The following is a 23,914-nucleotide window of genomic DNA, read 5'->3' on the forward strand; positions in this document are numbered from 1 at the left end:
GCAGCTTGGAGAATGATGGTATCATGTGGGCAGAAACATATGGAGAAGTACAGTAAATAGTATTATATTAAGCTAGATTTAATTGGATTTTACAATAATACAATAGCAGAGTTGGAAGGGACCTTTGAGGTCTTCTAGTCCAGCCCCCTGCCTAGGCAGGAAACCCTATACCATTTCAGACAAATGGCTATCCAACATCTTCTTAAAGACTTCCAGTGTTGGGGCATTCACAACTTCTGGAGGCAAGCTGTTCCATTAATTGTTCTAACTGTCAGGAAGTTTCTCCTCAGTCTTAAGTTGCTTCTCTCCTTGATTAGTTTTCACCCATTGCTTCTGGTTCTACACTCAGGTGCCCTGGAAAATAGTTTGACTCCCTCTTCTTTGTGGCAAACACTGAGATATTGGAACACTGCAATCATGTCTCCTCTAGTCCTTCTTTGCATTAAACTAGACATACCCAGTTCCTGCAACTGTTCTTCATGTTTTAGTCTCCAGTCCCCTAATCCTCTTTGTTGCTCTTCTCTGCACTCTTTATAGAGTCTCCACATCTTTTCTACATCATGCTGACCAAAACTGAATGCAGTTTTCCAAGTGTGGCCTTACCAAGGCATTATAAAGTGGTATTAACACTTCACATGATCTTGATTCTATCCCTCTGTTTATGTAGCCTAGAACTGTGTTGGCTTTTTTGGCAGCTGGCTCATATTTAAATGGTTGTCCACTACTGAGCAAGGTACCACTTATACTGTACATGTGCATTTTGTTTTTCTTGCCTAAATGTAGAACCTTACTCTTTTCACCATTGAATTTCATTTTATTAGATAGTGCCCAATGTTCAAGTCTATCAATATCCTTCTGTATCTTAAGTCTGTATTCTGGAGTGTTGGCTATTCCTGCCAGCTTGGTGTCATCTACAAATTTGATGAGTTCTCCATTTATTCCCTCATCCAAATCATTGATGTTGAACACTACTGGGCCTAAAACACAGCCTTGGGGTTTTCCACTGCATACGTCTCTCCATATAGATGCAGTTCCATTGAGGACTACACGTTGAGTGCAGTTGGTCAGACAGTTACGAATCCATCTAGTGGTGATGCTGTCCTCTCGAAGTTCCCTGGTGCTCCAGGATTTCTGAAAGATATAGTTCAGTGGTTCTGAGATCTCATCTGCCAGTTTCTTCAGAACCCTGGGGTGTAATCCATCCGGTCCTGGTGATTTGAACTCGTCTAGGGTAGATAGGTGCTCACTTACCATTTTCTTCCCTATTTCAATTTGTGTTCCTAATTTGATTTTTGTGGATCTATTTTTGATAGGTTGGACTGTTTTATCCCTTTGTGTAAAGACAGATGCAAAAAATGAGTTAAATACTTCTGCTTTGATGGGATTTTGCTGTCAGCAGATAAACCTGTTATCACTATAAACAAGCTCACATTTTGCTGTTCTATGGATATATTGCTTACCTAATAAATTCTAAGAGTTGATCAGTGATTTTCTGAGCAGTCTTAGCAATTTTGCTATTGGGTTCATTGAAGGTTCGAGCATTGCTTTCAATACATCTTACTTCCCAAATCAATGCAGAAAGTCTCCTATATATTTAGCAAATAAACAGTTAAACTTGCAGTCTCTAAAACTCAAAATCTATAAGCAAATATATATATTTGCCTATAGATTTATATATATATATCAACAATACATTCTTTTTTATTCTGGATACTACCAGGACTCTAACAAAAGTGGTCAGTATATACTGTTATATAACTACCAAAAATCCCCCAGCCAATTAAAAATCCTTTTTAAAAAAACAATACTTTTAAATTTTATTTACAAACATGTAAAATACACACACACAAAACTTAGACGTACACCACGTTTACACAATACAATACGAACAGGAGCTTCCTGTTCTTTCTAATAGCAATTGCCAATCGATATTGCTCACCTTATATTGTTTCCCCTTCTATTATATTTCATTTGTATTTCACCATTCGTAACCCTCTTATCTTACTCCTTTGTCTGCTATATTGGCTGATTACCTCTAGTAAGTTTAAACCACTTGGATACATATATAAAAAATCCTTAAATGACATATTTTAGCAAAATAATGCACTCTTCCCTAATGCAAAATATACTTCAATGAAAGCACTGTACTTCAGATTAAGCTAAACCTGGTGTGTGTGTGTGTGTGTGTGTATATGTTTTTTTTTATTTGTGCTGATAAATAAATAAAGGGAGACTAGTATAGATCTATTTCAAGCTATTTAGCTCTCATCAGTTAGCCATACCCTTACTGGGATTTGAACCTGGGCTATATTACTACTAGGCAGACTTCTTAGCCATTAGGCCACAGGCTCTTATCCGTTATCAGCAAAGCCAGGGTGAAAGGTATCTATTAGATTTTTACAACCCCTGGTAAGCCCCAATTTTTTTTATTTATTTATTTATTTATTTATTTATTTATTTATTTATGTATGAATGTATGTATGTATGTATGTATGTATGTATGTATGTATGTTATATTTATGCTGATAAATAAATAAAGGGAGACTAGTATAGATCTATTTCAAGCTATTTAGCTCTCATCAGCTAGCCATACCCTTACTGGGATTTGAACCTGGGCTATATTACATACTAGGCAGACTTCTTAGCCATTAGGCCACAGGCTCTTATCCGTTATCAGCGAAGCCAGGGTGAGCCTGGATGGTCTCTTGTGACGAGCCGAAGGACAGAGAATGGAAGTAGTGATCTTCCTCCCATATTTGGGCATACCGGGTGTTGTAAAAAAATCTAATAGATACCTTTCACCCTGGCTTCACTGATAACAGATAAGAGCCTGTGGCCTAATGGCTAAGAAGTCTGCCTAGTATGTAATATAGCCCATATATATATATATATTTCTTTTACTAGTCTCCCTTTTATTTATTTATCAGCACAAATACAACATACATACATACATACATACATACATACATACATACATACATACATACATACATAGATATATACACACATATACATACATACACATACACATACACACACACACAAAATTTATTTAGAGTTACAACCCCCGGTATGCCCAAATATGGGAGGAAGATCACTACTTCCATTCTCTGTCCATCGGCTCGTCACAAGAGACCATCCAGACAGAAACCCAATATTTTTACCCAATACACACACACATACACACACACACACACATACACACACACCATATTTTTCGGAGTATGATGCACCTTTTTTCCTCAAAAGAGGCTGAAAATTTGGGTGCATCTTATACATCCAATACAGCATTTTTTTTTGCCTCCTGAAGCCCCGCCTCTTCACCAAAATGGCCGTGCATAGCCTTATGGAGGCTTTCAGAGACATCCTGGGGACTGGGGAAGGCAGAAATGAGCAATGGGCCATTTTTGACCCCACCCCCACCCCTCAGCAGCACTCTATAAGCCTCCATAAGGCTATGCATGCAATTTTTTTTGACAAAAAACGGGCCGTTTTGGGGAGATTTGCAGAGTGCAAAAAAATTTTTTTCCTTTTGGAAAGCTCTTTAGTTAAAGTGATTGATGAGAATTACATTGATCAAGTGCTGTGCCAGCAGAAACAAGTCTTAGGTGCTGCAGGTTGTCAGCGATTTCCTTCTCCAGCCCATGGATAAATACACCTGGAAACTCCTACCTACCTACTCACTCACTCACTCTCTCTCTCTCCCCTTACCTACTTGTATTTCTCTCTCTTCCTCTCTCTCTACACTGGGGCAAAAAAGTATTTAGTGAGCCAATAATTGTGCAAGTTCTGTAATTGACTCTCATAGTTGAGGTCTACCTATGATGTCAATTACAGGCCTCTCTCATCTTTTTAAGTGGGAGAACTTGCACAATTGGTGGCTGACTAAATACTTTTTTTGCCCCACTGTACCTACCTACCTACCTACCTACTCTCTCTTCCTCCCTTACTGTATTTCTCTCTCTCTCTTTATCCCTCTATCTACCTACCTACTCTCTCTCCCTACACACCTACTAAATTTCTCTCTCTCTCCCTCCCTACTTTTTTTTAAAAAAATTGCCTCTTCAAAACCTTGATGCGTCTTATACTCCGGTGCGTCTTATACTCCGAAATATACGGTGTCTCTGTGTGTGTGTGTTTACAGTATATGTATATGTATACACAGCTATGTATCTATGAATCTATGTGTATAAGTAAAAGGCAAGAATTTACTTTTTCTTTTTTTTCAGAACCTAGCGAGGGTGGATCCTACATATTAAATGTTACATTTATTTGACCACTTTTTCCTCTCTTTTTCGGTACTATTTTTTTCTGTTTGTTGTTGTTAGGGTAGAATGTATGCTTTTGTTTTGTTTGTTTTTCTGTTTTGTATTTTACTTTTTATGATAAAAAATAAATAATATTTACAAAGTCAATGTACTCCTAAATGTTTAATTGTATTATGCAAAACTACAGGGTGGGGCATAACCTTTTCCTAGGGGGTCACAGCAACACTTGTAATAACAACACAAATAATTCATACACCATTCGAAAGCCCATCAAAAACTGAGTTTATTGACACGATTTAATAGTCAGTATGACCACCATTAGCCCTTCGAACAGCATTCAAACGAGGTGGATAAGAACACAACAAATCTTCAAACAGTTCCGTTCGATTTTCCAGATTTTTCAACACAGTTTCCAAATTCATTCTCAAAGTTTCAACCGAATATCGATTTTGACCTTGCTCCTGAATCATCAGAGCTTCCACTTCATCCTTAATTATGGCCCCAATGTTCTCTGCCGGATTGAGATCTGGCGAATTGAGATCTGGCTCCAGCATCGCGAGCCTCTCGAAAGGCAATGCATTTTATTCTGTCAATGATCCTTTGTTCTTCCGAATCGAATTTTCCAGCCATTCTTAAAGCAAATTTAACATTTAATAGCTCATTCAATTCAGTTTTTTATGGGCTTTAAAATGAGGTGTCGCGGAAGTTGTAAACTGCTGTCGATCTTGCTGTGACCCCCTAGGAAAAGGTTATGCCCCGCCCTGTAGTGTTTTAAATATCTGTTTCCTAAGTGAAAAAAATTCTGATTTATCTTGGTCAAGGAAAATGATGTTTCAAAATCTCCTGCAGGATATTTTTCAATTGATGGAATAATTTTTCCTCTAAGAATTTGTGGGCAGGGCATTTGTTGCTCATCAGTGCTAGAATGCCCAATGTCTCTTTTTCTTATATTAATTTTATTCTATTTTAAATAAAATAATCAGAAAACTGGTATGGTGCAATGCTGGCTACCAGGTTCTTTATTTAAATTTAAATTCAAATTGGCCTCATGGTATTCTTAGAAACTAGTTTGTCATGATGAGATGCTAAAGCTTTTTCTACTTTTTCAAAAAGAGACAAAAATAATAGCATGCAACCTGAGAAGATAGAAGGCACACATTTTCACCAGTTTGCCGTCTGGTATACTTGCCATTTTCACCATTTTATGAATACACAAGTTACTCTTTTACAGCAACCATATTTTAAAATATGTAAACTCTGAAAATAACATATGTGTTCATCTCCCCACAAAGATCATCAATCATCTGAGCTTTAACTTCAGAGCAATTTTAGAAGCTAGTTCTATTAAATGGATTCTAGTACCAAATCAGACTAACCTGTAGAAACGATTCGTCAGTCTCAGCTGAATAGTCCAAAGATCTGTTGGATAAGCTACTACTGTACTGTATTTTGGATATGTATAGAGATCAACTGGACCAGCAAAAGCTGCTGAAATATCTGTTAAAATAATAGTTTTAGTTAAAACAACTAAATGCATTGTCAGTAAATAATGGAGTATATAGTAAATTGCAAATTAAATTTATTTTACAAAATCTGTACTGCTTACAACATCCAAGCAACCAAATTCAGTATAAAACACTATATATGTCTTTATATTTATCAAAACACAGCCATCAAATCTTTAAAATCTTACCAAGTCTCAAAAGTTGTTGAATTCCAGAAATAATTCGTTCACACTCTTCACTCTGTGAATTCCCCTGCCATTCTCCCTTTTGAGGTTTATACAGTAGTTTTGCCATCTCTTCAGCAGTTACAGAAACACTTGCTCCCAGTTCTTTAGGCTGATCAACTAATTTAAAGAAAAACAGAGGAAAAGGAGAACAAAAATCAAATGTAGTAAGGTTAGCAATTCATTTTATGCAAGCTTTTATGTCAGAAATTAGTGTCACACACAAATAATCAGGATCATTCATGAAGATGCAGCATCAAAGATTTATTCAAACCTATACACAAGAATCTATCCAACTAACAGTCAGTGTTAAATTGGCACTAGAAAAAAATGAACGGAAATCACAGGGGCTTGGATCTGTTATAGCAACACAAGGACTCTAATCTGGTGAAACCTTTATCTCCACACACAAACACAACCCTGGCTGATCTTTTTCTACAGTTAGTGGTGTTTTAGCAACAAAGTCGTTCCAAATTTTGCTTTCTAAATATTTTATCTTCAGAATTTTCCATGCTAATTTTTTTAGGACTAGGAATGGAAGTATTTACAGAGTTAAGTATCTTCTTTTATTTATTTATTTATTTGTATGTATGTGTCCATGCACAAACCATGTTTTCCCGAAAATAAGACTGGGTCTTATTTTCTTTTGGTGCCCAAAATAAGCACTTATTTTTTCCCATGTACAGGAGGCCCACTTCTGCTTGCTTGCGGCAGGGCAGGAGGCCGCGTGGTGTATTGCCGCTGCCACAAGACGGGGTGCAGGGGCATACCTCAGGGCCCCTGTAGCCAGGCCACCCACACCCCAACACCTGCCTTGCCTAGCTCTAAAAGGATGCCACCTGGGGGGGGGGGGAGAGAGACAAGAAAAAAAGAATTCTGTCTCTGCCTACCAGCACCAGGAAAGAGGTGAGTCTGCGGAGAAGGAGGGCTCTGCATGCTGTAAGATCGGTGTCTCTTGGAACCTGCCGAAAACGCCACCCTGTGTTTTCATGAGGGCAAGTGGCTCTGTGAATTGCATTGGGAATTGGGCCAACAGGCGGCGGTGGCTGGAAAGGAGGGACATTTCACTTTCAGGGCTGCCGCTTGGCTCAGCTCATGGGCACGGATAGGGCTTAAGCGGTGGCTCCACACATTGCTGGGGAGTGAAGTGCCCAAAACAAGCATTGCTTTTTTGGTCTCCGTACACTGGGAGATCGGTGGCAGCAGCGGTTAGGGTGCTGCTTGGAACCTGCCAACAACCGCCACCCGAAAAGCACAGCTTTCTTTCCCAGTTACTCAGAGGCTTTGGTTTAAGGTGGCGTTGCTTTACACTGCTCTCCTCCTGCAAGTGAGAGGTGTCTAAGAGGCTTGGCTGGAGCAATAAAGGGCCAATTTGAACTGCCAGCTACTGTTATCTCTGGGCCGTGCTCCAGGTTATCACATCGGCTTACCTCAGGGCTCCTGCAGCCAGGTCATCCATCCCCTGACATTTGCCTCACCTCACAGCTGCAGCACTAGCAGTAGCACATCCCTAGCGGCCGCAAGCAAGCAGAAGAAGTGGGCCAGTCGCTACTTGGGTTCCTGCTGCACATGGCTGTTGATGCTGCCATTGCGAAGGCAGGTGCCAGGGCATAGATGGCCTGGTTATGGGGGCACTAAGGAAAGCCGTTGCAGGGTGTGTTGGGCAGCTCCACCCTCCCACCTCACCTCGTGGCTGTGACACAAGTGAGCAACCAAATGGAATGAGCGCCTGGCTGATTGGCTGCACAGGCTCATATAACAGCTGCAATGAAATTCTTTTTTGTTTCAATTCTTTTTCTACCAGCTGCTTTTGTTCTCCTAGAAAAATGATTTAAATGCCTATTTATTTTCTCTATCCAAAGGAAAGTGACAAAAGGAATGGTTTTGAGTATATATTATTAGGCAAGTTGTATTTTGGAGGATTAATTTTATTATTGAACAACTACAGTGCTCTTGGTCAATCCAAAATGTTAATAAACCTTAAACATGAATATTTAAGAAATAAATGTGTGTTTTTGGGTTTCTTAGGAGAATATCTATGTGTACACAATTATTGAACAACTACTAGTGTGCAGAATTATTATGCAACTAAATGAAAAATAAAAATTTGGTCATCCCATTTATTTGCATTTGTTAAAGTGAGAATAATAAATAAAATGTACAAATAAATATTTCTGATATTTTTTAAAAAAACAATGACCAATAGAGCCACTCTTCTTTTAAATAACAATCATAAGCCTTCCATTCATGTCAGTTTCTTGATCTCTTGATGATCAACTTTTTGTGCAGCAGCAACCACAGCCTTCCAGACACTGTTCAAAGAGATGTACTGTTTTCCTTCACTGTGGATCTCCCATTTAAAAAGGGCCCACAAGTTCTCAATAGGGTTTAGGTCAGGTGAGGAAGGGAGCCATGTCATTATTCTTTCAGCTTTAAGGCCTTTACTGGCTAACCATGCAGTTGAGTACTTCAATCCATGTGATGGACAATTGGTCTCCATAAAAATCATGGTCTTTTTGAAAGATGCAATGTCTTCCTGTACAGAGTCCTTCCTGGACTGTGCAGTACACATAAAGGAAGACAGACGCCTTAACATTGAAGTTTACAGAAAACTCTCACAACAGATCAATATTTACATTTTGATTCCCACCATCCACTGGAGCACAAAATGGGAGTCATCAGAACCCTACACCACTGAGATAAAGGCCTGCCTATGAGCAAAGATGGGAAAGAAACACATCAAGGAAGTCCTCAGAACATGTGGCTATCCCAAGTGGGCCTTCATCAAATTAAAAAAAGACTCTACAGGAGCTCCTCCATAACAGACAATGAAGAGAACAATAAACGAAACAACATTGTTATTCCATACATTGCAGGAATATTGGAAAAGCTCAGGAGGATCTTCAGCCAACACAACATATGTGCACACTTCAAACCCAAGAATACACTATGGCAGAACCTTGTCCACCCCAAGGGTAAAAACACCCAGATACAAACTGAGCAATGTGGTATATGAAGTACAATGCAGTGAACCATGCGCAGATCTGTATGTTGGGGAAACAAAACAACCACTTCATAAACACCCGGTACAACAAGGAGAACATACCCATCAGGACTAGATTCAGCAGTTCCTCTGCATTTAAAAAAACAAAGGCTACTCTTTTGAAGATAGCAAAGTCCACATTTTGGACAGAGAAGACTGCTGGTTTGAAAGAGGTGTCAAAGAGGCCCATCTATATCAAAATTGAATAGCCCTCTTTCAACAGAGATGGAGGGATACAACATCATCTATCTCTAGTCTACAACACAGTCCTTTCAAAAGCTCCGAGAAGGCTACACACCCATTTGCACCACTCAGGTGACCCTGATAACACAGATAAACCTCCAGGTTGCCTAAAAGACTCACTAAAGGAATGCAAATGACCAGTTGTCTGCAAGGAGCATAAATCGTTTGATTCCCCACCATTCTGTCAGAGCGGAAGAAGCTTCTTGGATGAGAAGCTAAACATCTTCAAGGACAAACCAAAAAGTTCAGTTGCCTCTTGTAAAAGCACCTCTGAGACAACCACAACCTGGATGACTGAAAATGGATGACATAGACGTTAAAAAAAGTATCTTCTAAAAACTGGCAGTAGGTTTGGAAGTTGATTTTGAGTCCATCTTGAACCCGAAAAGGTCCAAGAGGGCTTAAACCGACCCTATGAGCAAACCGGAAGTCCGTTCCTGAACTTCTGGTTTGCCCATAGAGCTGGGTTTTTGAGCTCCGGAGGCTTCAGGAGTTTCCCTCGGGAGGGGGAGGCTCTTTTTGCCCTCCCCAGGCTCCTATAAATCCTCTGGAGCCTAAGGAGGGCAAAAAATGGCTTTAAATTAGGCTGAACTGGCAGGTCAACACCTTGCGTGCCCTGACAAATGGGTCCGCGTGCCACAGGTTCGCCATCCTGGGCCTTTACCATTATCCCATCTCCATCTTGCTGGTATCTGCATTGAAGTGGAGCTCTGGGCCCATTATTGATCCAGCCACAAGCCCATCCATCTGGTCCATCAAAAGTCACTCTCATCTCATCAGTTAATAAAATCTTTGAAAAATCTGTTTTCAGGTATTTCTTGGCTCAGTCTTGCCGTTTCAACTTATGTGTCTTGTTCAGTGGTGGTCAGGTTTCAGCCTTCCTTACCTTGGCCATGACTCTGAGCACTAAACATCTTGTACTTCTGGGCACTCCAGGTAGGTTGTAGTTTTGGCACATGACAGCACTGGAGAATAATGGGTTCTTGGCAGTTTCACAGTTGATTCTTCTCAAATCTCTTTGACAGTTAATGTGTGTCTTCTCCCCACCCCACCTCCCAAATATGTATCTTGCGACCCTGTTGACTATTTGCAACAAAATGTTTAATGGGTCTGTGATAATGCCCCAATATCTTAGCAATTTCAAGAGTGCTGCTGCATCCATCTGAACGACTTTTTACAATTTTTGACTTTTCAGAGTCAGTTAAATTTCTTTTTTAGCCTATTTTGCCTACCTAATAATTATGCATACCTTGATATAGGGTGTTGATCTCCTTAGGCCACACCCTCCCTCATTACACAAATACACATCACCTGATATGCTTATATCCACTAAGCATTCAAGTCTATACAGCTTGGAGGTGGAAAATATGCATTAAAATGATTACAGGATCAAAATGCTCTCTTGCCTAATAATTATGCACACAATGTATGTACAAGGTTAATTTTATCCAAATGCAAATTATGCTTTACATTTTTAGTGCATCACTTGAGATCAAGAGCATGTGTATCTCAGCAAGGTATTATTCAAGCAATATCAAAAGGAATGCATGTGTTGTGCTATTGCTACTGTTATGTCTATAATGAGAAAAACCATTAATGCTTCAGTTACCTAGTTTGCATTTATAAAAAAGAATAGTTGATACATGTAATGGGCTTTATCAATGTCATGAAATTAATTATTCCTATAAGGCAGATATAGCTGTGAAGACATATTACTAACCTGCCAATTTATTTTTTAAGAAACCAGCTGGCAAACATCACAAAAATGTTTAAAAAAACATACTGATTTTTGTTTCTTATTACAATTTATATGTGCTATACTATCAGAGACTTTGGCAGCTTAAGGGGCAGGGTTGGAATCAGGAAGAAGGTCCTTGAAGGTGGCATTTTCTCAGAGCCTCTAAAAACCCTCTTCCCAAGATCTCACTGGACAAGCAGATTCAACTTCCAGAATTGTGATACCGATACATCATGACCTGGACCATGTAGGGTTTTAAAGGTAACAAACAGTGCTCTGAATTGCACCTGAAAGTTAAACGGTGACAATTCCTCAGTAGCTAACTGCTACTTACCGTATATACTCGAGTATAGGCCGACCCGAATATAAGCCGAGGCACCTAATTTTACCACAAAAAACTGGAAAAGTTATTGACTCGAGTATAAGCCTAGGGTGGGAAATGCAGCAGCTACCGGTAAATTTCAAAAATAAAAATAGATACCAATAATGTTTTTGAATATTTATTTCAAAGAAAAACAGTAAACTAGCGGTGTATTCAATGAAATACTTCACTCACCTCATGATGCTGATGTCCCGCTGTGATGATGATGTCCCGTGCAGCCGCGGGAGCGATGTCCCGCCTCCTATGACACACGGCACAGTGATTCCTATCATTGGATCACTGTACCAGAGGAGGTGGGACATCGCTATGTGGCTGCTTGCCATAACAAGGAGGAGGTGGGACATCGTTGCAGAGCGGCAGGAGGGGGAGGAAGGGGAATCGTAAGGCAGCCCTGCATTACATTAGAACGTGAGGAGGGGGGATGGTGCGGTGCGCGCTGCGCGGCAAACTGACACAGAGGGAGGGGAAACTCACAGGGGCACTGGGCCATTCACGAGTGTCACCCAGCGGCATGGCCCCGCCCCTTTTTCTCCTCCATTTCGGGCAAATTTTTCACTGACTCGAGTATAAGCCGAGGCGGCTTTTTTCAGCCCAAAAAGTGGGCTGAAAAACTAGGCTTATACTCGAGTATATACAGTAACTACTACTAGCAGTTCTTAACTACTGGTATTAACTGAATCAAGTGACTACTGGGAAAAATATGAACAAATTAGATTAACATACCATTTTCTGGAATTGGTTCCATGTCCCATGGGCTAAGTCGCTCAGTTTCACCATTGTCCCATCTATTTAACAAATTAGAAAAAACAGTGAAGATATTTCTATGTAGAAAAATCACATTCTAGATGTAAAATTGGACTTTTTTTGTGTGTGTGTGTGCGCGCACGCGCATGCAATCATACATACATACATACACACACATACATATATATGTATTTAGTGTCACAACCCCTGGTATGCCCAAATATGGGAGGAAGTCTACTGCTTTCATTCTCTGTCTATCGGCTCGTCACAAGAGACCATCCAGACAGAAACTCAATATTTTTACTGTTGCCTTTGTTACATTTGTGTTGTATTACAGCACAGGTTCTAATACAGCACAGGTTCTAATCCCAGTAAGGGTATGGCTAGCTGATGAGAGCTAAATAGCTTGAAATAGATCTATACTAGTCTCCCTTTATTTATTTATCAGCACAAATACTACATACATACATACATACATACATACACACACACACACACACACACACACACACACACACACACAAAATCTGGAGATCAACCCTCAGGGTTGACTCAGATTGTTGGGGGAAATATGCTGACTCTGTAAACCATTTAGAGGGCGGTAAAGTGAAGTGGTATATAAATCCTGTAAGTCCTATTGCTATCAGTACTCCCCAACTCCAATGTGCAGGACTTCAATGGTGTGGGTCTAGCAAAGGTTGCATTTCCCCCCATACTCTGGAAACCTAAGCCAAGGAGTTTCTTTATAGCTATAATGGCCATTAGGATCTCTTTAGAGCTACAATGGTCTAACTACAATGGTCTAATTACTATCTCATTACATTTTCTGATGTGTAGCAGTCACATCACTGTAGTCACTATATTAGAAGAAACTATGAAGCTCACTTTCTAGTAAGTGTTTAGGATCAAAGCCCAGGTTACAAATGTCTGCATAATCCATCCATCGAAAGCAGACCTCCTAGATTTATCTTATCTGGCAATCTTTTTTTCTCTTTCTTTCTAAATATATTCAGAAATTTCTAAAATTTGTTTTACTTTATGAAAATCTGCAGAAACTTGTCCAAACACTCAGAAAGAGTCAACTCTGATTCAAAGGAACCTCCAACCAACCCCCACCCGCCCCCAATTCTTCATTATAGGAACTGACATGCTTTCATAAAATTGTAATTTGCAGTTAAGAAACACAACGTTTTTAAAGTTATTAATAAATACAACTATCCTGAAGCAAACATATACATACTTAACACTATAACACTGAAAAGGGCTATCTGGATATTGTGGCTGATATGGCTCTTGGCTCAAAACAATTCCAAACCACCAGGCATCATCAATAATTGAACGAAACCGATCATCTGTAAAGAAAAAAGTCCCACAAACATACTGTACTAAAAGTTATCCAATCTCTTCTGTAAAAATTTCTATAGTCATTCTAGAACAGTGGTTCTCAACCTTCCTAATGCCACAACCCTTTAATATAGTTCCTCATGTTGTGGTGACTCCCAACCAATTTTTTTTCGTTGCTACTCTATAACTGTAATTTTGCTACTGTTATGAATCGCAATGTAAATATCTGATATACAGGATGTATTTTTATTGTTATAAATTGAACATAATTAAAGCATAGTGATTAATCACAAAAACAATATGTAATTATAAATTGTGAAATATTTCTTAATATATCTATATATTAAGAGAATATATCTTTCTGTGTGTGTGTGTGTGTGTGTGTGTGTGTGTGTGTGTGTGTCTGTCTGTCTCTGGGTGTATGGCTCTTTGTCCCTCTCCCCCTCCCTCCCTCTGTCTCTGTCATTCTCTCTCTGTATCTCTGTCTCTCCCCTCCCTCACCCATCTCTATCACTGTGTGTGTATGTGTCTGTCTGTCTGTCTGTCTCTCTCTCTCTGTGTTTCTCTCTCCCTCCCTTATCTCTGTCACTCTGTGTGTGTGTGTGTCTGTCTCTCACTCTGTGCATGTGTATGTGTGTCTCTGTCTGTCTGTCTGACTCTGTGCCTGTCTGTCTGTGTCTCTCTGTCTCTCACCTATCTCTGTCACTGTGTGTGTGTGTGTGTCTGTCTGTCTGTCTGACTCCTTCACTCACACACACAGACACATATACTGTGGTCACCTTTAATCACAGGTTAAAAGTACCTAGCAGTGGCGTTTTTCCCTGGGGGAATCTCCGAGGGTGTGCACATGCCACAGGCCTATGTTCTCAACGGCGTGGAGCCACAACGAGGCTCTGCGCAGCTGGGGATGACTCCAGAGCCCATCCGGGAAGATGAGGAATGCGAGGGGGACCCCTCCCCCCACAGATGGGCTCCAGACCCCACACATCTTTCACAGCCGCCTCGTTTCCAATTGGGGGGATCGATGCTGAGGATTTCTCCCCCCCCATTGGAAACAAGGTTGCTGTGAAAGACAAGGCAGCGCTTTGTCAGAGTGAGAACACTTTCCCGCCATTATGAAGTCTCCGAGGCTGCAATTGTACATGGTATGTGCGCGCACCTATGTTTTCTACGGCGTAGAGCCGCGGCGATGCTCTGTGCGGCTGGTGATTACTCTGGAGCCCATCCACGGGGGGTTTCGAGGAACGCGAGGTGGAGTTTAAAGTTTAAAGTTCCGATGGTCTTAGCGACCCGTGAAGAGGTTGTTCAACCCCCCAAAGGAGTCTCAACCCACAGATTGAGAACCACTGTTCTAGAACATCTGAAGCACTATGCTAAGGAAGACCCCATATTTGGTCCTCAGATAGTTTCCATCATCCCCAATCAGCATAGCTAATGATCACTGTAGTTGCAGTCTATATGGTACTTCAGACTGATGTTTTAAATACAATCATAGCGACATAATTTACCTACTAAGCATTAAGCAAAAATGGATAGGTTTAAAATTGTAAATTATTGGTACTATACAACTGTAAGAAAGTGATAGCCTGAGAAACTTTAATATCTTCTATTTACAGAAAATAATTATTAGGTTCAAGCATTCAGATTTCCCTCATTTTATAAACTGGGAGCATCCTCAAAAAGAAATTCTACTTGTTTGATTTGGTTAACAATCAATTTTTAATACCCACACTACCTCTGTCTGGTTACCAGAAATGTTAGGCAGATTAGACTGAAACTTTCAGTTTAATATTTAAAATTAATATACAATGAAGCTATAAATAACTAAATAAGATTTTCAAGATGATTAATTCCATAGCAAGACAAAATCTAACTTACAAGGTTGCCAGTTCCTTTGCAGTGCTTCATCATAGAACTGACGCAACACCAGGAAGTCAATAACATCTGGCATATCATGGTATCTAGAAAGATTAAACTTTAGTCAAATGCGCAATGACTAGAACTGTGGAAACATTCTTAAAAATAATATAAGGAAAATGATACATACTTGAGAGAAAATGATTTGTCTTGAAGCTGCCCAGTAACATGATCCATGAGGTTAAGTTTAAGACAGCATAGTGTAGGAGGTCCAACTTCATAACGTATCCCAACAATTTTTACCAATTCTTGATCCTAACAAATGCACAAACATTTTTGTTAGTATTAATACAACAATTAGCTAAATTATTTATAGTTCTTTATCTGACAAGATAGCCTATCGCTGTGTTGGCGAACCTATGGCATGCGTGCCACAGGTAGAACACAGAGCCATATCTGCGGGCACGCAAGCCATCAGCTCCAGTGCGCTTCAGGAAAGCCTCTGGAGCCTGGGGAGGGCAAAAAACGGAACTTCCTACCGGAAGTTTGTTGTGCACGCATGTGGGGCACACTTTGCATTATGGATGCTGGCACATACAAACGCTATTGTGTGTATATGCTCGCTTTTTGGCACCCACCAACAAAAAGGTTAGCCATCACTGGCCTATGGCATTCCAAATCACACTGAATGACCTATCAGTATGCCTGCGGAGAAAATGCTGAAGAATGCTAGTTGAAGTTTAACAACATTTGAATACCATATGTTCTATGTGAAAACATGTAAATGACACGATAAATTGGGTAAAAATGAGCAACAACAAAATACTGCACAAATACTGCAAAGAATGAATGCCATTACAAGGCATTCACCAATTTGGTAAGAGACTAGGCATGTTAATGGCACAGGTTGTTTCTCTTTAAGTCTTGAATTTTGAATGACTCTGTATATGAAGTTGGGCAGGCACTATATATTCCAGCCAGATCCCAGCTTTATTGCTTTTTAAGTCATACATGAGATATCTACAAACTTAAAAAACACCATGAGTGAGAGTAAAATTGGTATGGATCAACTTTTGGTGATTCCGTGGATAAATGAAAACCATGCCAACTTCTTGGTATTAATAACTCATAGCTCTTCCAAAAATATTTCAGTAATCACTTTGATCTCATCTATCCACTTTTATTTGTTGTCTTTCTCTACTTTCTTTTTCCTCAATCTTGTCAAGCATAGATGTTGTTTTTCTAATCCATCTTCTACTTTTATCATATATGCAGAGCACAACTGCTTGGTGACTATAACCTCAACAGAGTTAGCTTTTATTTGGTCCAGGTCTCATTGACTGATTTTCCCCCCTCAATCTATCGTACTCTTCATAACTCTTTTGTAATTCAAATGTTTTTCCCTCTTGTTCTTTCCTGATATCCAGCTTTCATAACAAGTTATTACCAATGAAAAGATAACTATTTAACTATTCTGATCTTTATTGTCACAGAATTGTCCTTATGCATCTAATCTGGAAGGCTAGCAACTAGCAAAGAAAGGAAAACTAGTATTTTTTCTTGCTAGTGGTACCCTTCTCTCTCCCAGCATTAGCTGCGATCGACTGTTAATGTTGGGGGAGGAAAGGCTAGTGACTAACAAGGAAAGGAAAACCAAGACCTTTGCCAGCACCTAGGAAAAAGAAAGTTGCTTGTGGAATTCTGCCATGTGGTCCAGCAATGGAATGGCCTTGCCTCCTTCCATACCCCAACCTTCTGAGCTCTCCAGATCTTCAAAAGTTAAGTGCTCGGTGAAGGGAGGTTAGAGGGAAGCATGTTGAATCCAGTGAGCTGGCCAAGCAGGGTCACTGTGTGTGGAAACCCAATGAGGCGGGGAAAACAGAAAGGGCATTCTGAGGATTGTTGCAGCAGACACAGGGATGCTGCAACAGCTTTAACTTTGGGAGGTTTGTCTAATTTTAAACCATCACTAAGTAACCCGTCATAAGGATTATCTGTAGTAATTTTTACATAGCCATAATTATTAAGATTTTACTATTTTCTTTCTAGTTTATTCTATTCAGATCATATATCCCTATTTTTTAACTTATATTCTTTTGCTTTGTTCTTCTTCTATACTTCTATTAAAGAAAGGTTTTTTTTAAAAGACACATTTAATAAAAACAACCAGTAGTAAGCTAGTCTTACCCTAAGCTCCATTTTTCTCCAAGGTTCTTTCTGTGGATTCAACTCATAAATATTGTTCTTTCTTACTGCTTCAATATAAGCTTCATGGCCTTGTCGAAAATATATTACCTAATGTAAAGAGGAATGTAAATCGAAGAATGAAAGACAACCATACATTTAGTTTAACTAAAACATTAGGACAAATTCTGAATAACCACAATCCTAACACTTTTTATTTGACGTGAGATCGGCATCCTGCAATAGATAATTTTCCATTATTGTCCAGGGAGAGATGTTATATGTCCTTTGTCTGTTGTTTGAACCTTTGAACTTAAACCAGAGAAACCCATTACAACAAAGAAAAATAAAGAGAGGAATCTATCACAAACCCAAGTGGATTTTTTTAAAGGTTCTTGGCAATCACTGATTAGCAGTGGGGTTTGGATTATTGTGTCACAACAAAGGATAATAAATTTTCATAATAAATTTAAACATTTAATTCTCAGTTTGATGTGAGACCAATACACAAACCGATTCTATGGGGAAAGTAGCTGACTCTACTGAGAAAGACCAGGCTATAGCTTTCTTCTCTAAAATGCTACTTTTGCAATAGAAATGAAATGCTATCCACTTTGTAGCATTCAGTCAAAATATTTAGTATAGTATAATCCATGTAGCAATCTTGCATCAGAAAGCAGAGAATATGCATGCCATCATTGTAGAATGAATTGTCACAGAAACTTTGGATATCTATCATGATGATTACTTCTCATTTGCTATGAAGGCACCCAGAAAATAACCTATGGTCCAGAATCTATCTGCATCCTATCTAAGTCTTTGATTTCTCAATCCTTCCATGGCAAAATTTTAACCAATACAACTATGAAGTAGTCCATAAATCAAAATGAGATAAGCATTAACATATATTATTTCCTTAAAAATCTGTGCAATCACTGCTCAAGCCTTGTGATACAATTTTCCTTCCCAAACATTTCTAGGATGGGAGTGCATCTTTCATACAAACAGGTCATTTTCAAACCAAGTTTTCAATGTTTCTTTCTCAGTTTAATAATAAAGCACTCAATAGATTATGCTAATTATAGGTTGCCTTAACAATTTCAGTAATTCTTTTCATTTGATATCTAAGAACCACTCTGCCCCACCACCATTTTTGAGCCAAATTTAAGGAAAGGCTACATGTGGCAGGGCTCAACTGCCAAAGGCAGCCCTATAAGAAGCACATTCGCCCATCTTAAAATGTTTGATAAAGGGGAAGATGACTAAATGGTTAACATATAAATTTTTGAAAATAGTCAAAAAAGTGCTGAAAACTGAGGTTGCTCTCATTATAATGAGAAACAAAGTCCACTGGTTTGGGAGCTTCTAATGCTCATAAACCTAAAATATGCAGCCTATATAGAAACATGCTTGACCTTTTAGATTCCAGGGAGGCTGGATGAAGAGAGACAAAAAGTTACTCATTTTGTAAATAGTCTGAACTTTTCTCAATTGTTGTAAGGATTGAGGATAATTAATCCATCCACTTGCCAAAACAAGCGTGCTTGTTTTGAATCTAAACCCCAAGCAAACCTATGCTGTAGGAAGGAAAGTATATGTTTTCCATCTTTGATGTAAACTATGTACTCTGAACAACTGGGAAAAATATTCTTCCAAATTACTTCATAAAATCAATCTAAACCTTATTTCTTGGAAAAAGAGAATGCTGAAAAGACAAAAATCCTTCTAGTATTCCGATGTTAGGCAATTAAGAGTGATAGAATGGGTCTTGTGAGATTAAATGCACCTGATTTGAAATTGTATTTTGCAGCTTTCAACTTGCTGTTTAGTTTGGATGAAAGAGTTGGTGCTGCTGAGAAATAAAGAGTTGGAAGTACACGATCTTAAGATTTTGGGTGGGATGGTATTTATAGTACAACAAAGTCAAAGTTACTGTAGATTTTAAACATCATGTTAGAGATGTCATATTAAGAATATGAAATAGATGCAATCACAGGTTGTACCTGGAAACACTTTTGTGGCTTTCAGTATTTCATAGACAAATTGCAAACACAATGAGTAATAATCATGAGATACTAGAACTTTGCTAAGAGGAATGTAAAATAAAATCAAGAGAATTGCTGTCAGAGGGATACAATTGCCAATGGTTTTCTTATTTATTTACCAGAAAAAATTAAAGTAGACAAAATAATTTATGGTTTGAACACTGTTAAGACTGAGTTCGGGGAAGGGAGGGGCTGACATCGTAGTGATACGACACATCTCCATGCGGCTCGGTAGAATTATACCAAATTTGACTTTCCAGGAAGCTCCGAGGGACCCAAGTCAAAATGTGTCACAAATACCATTGACTGGTGCTAATGGTTGATACGGGTTGCTGCCAACATCCTTTAAGAAGTATCTTTTAAAAATATATATTCCTAATAGCACAGTTTTTTGGAGTTCTGCTGGTGTTATTGCAGGAAGCTGCAATTTCTTGATGTGTTTTGTAAAATTCTTGGACATGGTACCAAGCGCCCCAATGACAATGGGTATCACTGTTAAATGTTTCATCCATAGCCGTGTACTTTCAATGGTCAGGTCACGATATTTTGTGATTTTCTTTTTCTTCAACTCTGGCATCTCCTGGTACAGTGATATCAATAAACTACGCTTCAGCCCTCGACAACCGTGATATCTGGCGTATTGTGTTCCAAATGATGATCTGTCTGTATTTGAAAGTCCCACAAGATCTTCACCTTCTCATTTTCGGTAACTTTTCCACTTTGTGCTCCCATGACATTTTGGATACAGGTAAGTCGTATTTCTTACATAATGACCAGTGGATTAATTTAGCAATTTTCATGTCTAGCTTTGTAATCAGTTTGTTGCTGCATTCACATATTAACTGTGAAACAGTTTCGACTTTGTCATTGCAAAGCCTGCACTTTGAATTGTCAGTGGATTTTTGTATCTTTGCTTTCCTTGCATTAGTTTGTAGTGCTTGTTCTTGAGCAGCCAGTATTAAATCTTCCATTTCTTTCTTGATGGTTCCCATCTCAACCCATATCCATGTAAAGTTGTCATCACATTTTATTTCAATGTTTTTCAAGTGCTGCCCATCAGTGGTGGATTCCAGATCCCATTGCAACTGGTACCTTTCAAAGGGGCCCAGCATCCACCGTGTGTACAGCGCCTGCATGCATACTTACCGCCTGCAATGCTCCAGCTGCTCGGCGGAGCATCGCACAGGCGCCGTATGCTCTGTGCGCATGAGCCCCGATCGGCTCAAATACAGGTAAGAAGGGTAGGCAGGCAGGCAGGTCCTCCAGAGCACCGCACCGAAACGGTACCTAGTGCTCCCAACAGGCAGCGGTACGCCCATTCTGGTTAACGGTTATATCCCACCACTACTGTCCATGCAAAGCTTTGGTTTTCCATCTCTTTAATCTGTCATCCAGTTGTTTTTCCTTATATTCTGCCTTTGTTTCTGTTGTTTTTATTCTGTTCTCCGTTTTCACAGCCTGCAGCAATTTTTCTGTACTTTGATTCACATAATCATTCAAACTTCGTTTTTCTTCTTCTACAGTTTGATGGATTTGCAATAACCCTCTGCCCTGCTTTTCTTGGCAGATACAACCTGTCGATGTCACTTCGTGGATGTAAAGCATAGTACATATTCAAAAGCTTGCGTGTTTTCCAGTTCAGAAACTTATTATATGTGGTTAATCTTTGGTGAGATTTACAGCCTTTGGGGCTGGTTGGTAGCTCAACAGCTCGAGTCCTAACCAAGGACCTAGGAACTGTTAAGGTAACGTTGGAGGATATAAGCTGTTCCAAGTTGGGTGGTTTTTTTGTAGAATCAGAATGTTGAAGTCTGATAAATTTAAAATTTCCAAATAGCGAGGTAGCCCTTTAGGTATTGCTCCAAGGGCTCCAATTACAATCAGGACAACACACAATTTCTTTTTCCACAGTAGCTCAACTTCAATTTGCAAGTCCCGGTACTTTGTGATTTTTTCTTACTGTTTATCTTCAATTCGTGCATCTCCAGGTATTGCAATGTCAATGAACCATACTTTTTTCTTTTCAACTATTGTTATGTCAGGTGTGTTGTGGGCCAAGTGCCTGTCAGTCTGAATTCTGAAGTCCCACAAGATCTTGACTTTCTCATTCTCTAAAACCTTCTCAACCTGATGGTCCCAGTGGTTTTTGCTGTACTCAAATCCAAACTTTTGGCACAATTTCCAGTGAATGATCTTAGCAACGCGGTCATGGCATTGTAGGTAGTCAGTTTGTGAAATTTTGCTGCACCCACTGATCAAGTGGTCGACTGTCTTGATTGATTCCTATTGAGTCACATAATCATTCAAACTTTGTTTTTCTTCTTCTACAGTTTGATGGATTTGCAATAGCCCTCTGCCCTGCTTTTCCTGGCAGGTACAACCTGTCGATGTCACTTTGTGGATCTGTCTTGATTGATTCCTATTGAGTCACATAATCATTCAAACTTTGTTTTTCTTCTTCTACAGTTTGATGGATTTGCAATAGCCCTCTGCCCTGCTTTTCCTGGCAGGTACAACCTGTCGATGTCACTTTGTGGATGTAAAGCATGGTACATATTCAAAAGTTTGCATGTTTCTAGTGCAAGTTTTCCAGTTCATAAGATTATGATTATGATTATTATTATTGTTGTTGTTGTCAATACTAATATAATCAATAGTAATATAATGAACACTGTTGTAAATATTGTGATTACTATTTCCTAAAACTATTTGTTCCCAGACAACACGCAGTTTAATTGAAAATGGAATTTTTATGTTATAAAATTAAAAAACAGGGGGACTGAATTTGAAACAGACTTGTACAAATGATGAACATGTAATTGCTAAACTATAAATTTTTACTGACATTTGAAGCAGAAGAACAAGTGAAAATAATGATAAAGTGGGCTAAAAAGTTTAATACTTTAATACATGTTTATGTTTTTTCTTTCTTTTTACTTCCCCCCCCCCCTTCCTCGCACTTTAACCATTCTCTTTGGCTTCTTTCTTTTCTTTTTCTTTCTTTATCTTATTTTTTATGTTTTTGTCTTCCTTCTTAAAAATATTTAATAAAATTATACACACACACACATACACACTCACACATATATATACACACATACATACATATACATAATTTATATTATATTATAATTTATATATGGGTAACACTTGTATAACATAATTCTAAGTCCTATCATTTCAAGAATTCTCAACTGTTTATAACTTGCTGTCCATAAATAGCAGGATGAAAGGCAAAGATACTTTGTATCTCTTCCAATCATTTAATTTTTGGGTAATGCCACTGTTGAATTTTCTTTCATTTTATTTGATAGTTATGGCTTCTTCTCCCACAAGTTTTCATAAAAATGGTTGCCATGTTACTGAAGACCACCAATTGACAGTTAAAATACATTTACTATGTGTTATATATCAGCATTTTGCCAGTTTTAGTTTACAAATAAAATGCCAGATTTGATCAAAATATAAAAGGATTTTCAGGTATTAGTTAGAATTGATCCGTTTGACATTTATATTCCGATTTGAATGTTAATTTTTGTTTCCAGCAGCTCATTACAACATTTAAAAAAGGATTGCATTACAAATTAAGGAAACCCAGCTTTGTATTTTTAAACTTGAGTATTGAGTACTAAATATTGTGGTTTTAAAATATCATAAATTCTATAAGGTAACAAGAATATGCTAATACAATATAGCTTGCCACCTATGGACAAACTAAAATTACAGAGCCAAGTTTAAATATTATGTTTTAAAAGAAATATCATATAGTACAATTTTCTCACCTCATCTCCCATTTGTGGGACAAAAGGAGATCTTCGGAGTCTGATGTTTGTTATCCAGTCAGGAGGTTGAAAATCAGTTGACAATGTTTGGTCTGCTGACTGTTGAGAAGCATTTACTTGTGCATTATTTTTTAAAAAATTACTCAAAATAACATCATGACTACATACAAGTCACTGATTTACAGATTTATAGCAAAAAAAAAAAACCACTTAATTTTCCCAGGATTACCATGATCAATTAAAAAAAATGTTTGAACTAGACCTTTTGAAGAAAACTATGTTTTACTACACAAGATAGTTAAGTTTTATGAACTGCATCTATAAATTTTATTTTACAAATATGTGCAAATTTAATAACAATATTTATAACATGAAATACATTTTTATACTGTTCTGACCCAGAAAGCAAGAAGCAAAGTCTTGTCCTGCAAAACCTTTTATTTACATGACTGTGAATTCCTTTCATTCACAGTCAGCAAGGCTTAGTAAACATTCTTTTAGAGGAATGTTTATCCCCATGCACCTTATCTCGCTTGGAGCGCTGCCAGATAACTA

At 38.6% G+C, this 23,914-nt stretch overlaps 1 protein-coding gene across 5 annotated transcripts in view; it reads right to left on the minus strand.

Annotated features, from left to right (window-relative positions):
• BRWD1 (bromodomain and WD repeat domain containing 1) overlaps positions 1 to 23,914 on the minus strand; it is a 92,671-nt gene that overhangs the window by 24,256 nt on the left and 44,501 nt on the right. For all 5 annotated transcript variants that reach the window (XM_032219206.1, XM_032219205.1, XM_032219207.1 and 2 more), the window contains 9 exons: positions 23,360 to 23,458; positions 17,536 to 17,643; positions 15,539 to 15,663; positions 15,370 to 15,452; positions 13,388 to 13,499; positions 12,127 to 12,188; positions 5,962 to 6,117; positions 5,645 to 5,765; positions 1,461 to 1,586 (listed from right to left, as the gene is read on the minus strand). In XM_032219206.1, the coding sequence (XP_032075097.1) occupies positions 1,461 to 1,586; positions 5,645 to 5,765; positions 5,962 to 6,117; positions 12,127 to 12,188; positions 13,388 to 13,499; positions 15,370 to 15,452; positions 15,539 to 15,663; positions 17,536 to 17,643; positions 23,360 to 23,458 (992 nt within the window). The remainder of the gene's footprint in view (positions 1 to 1,460; positions 1,587 to 5,644; positions 5,766 to 5,961; positions 6,118 to 12,126; positions 12,189 to 13,387; positions 13,500 to 15,369; positions 15,453 to 15,538; positions 15,664 to 17,535; positions 17,644 to 23,359; positions 23,459 to 23,914) is intronic.

Source organism: Thamnophis elegans, chromosome 6 (assembly GCF_009769535.1).
Source record: "Thamnophis elegans isolate rThaEle1 chromosome 6, rThaEle1.pri, whole genome shotgun sequence".
NCBI classification, from domain to species: Eukaryota; Metazoa; Chordata; class Lepidosauria; order Squamata; family Colubridae; genus Thamnophis; species Thamnophis elegans.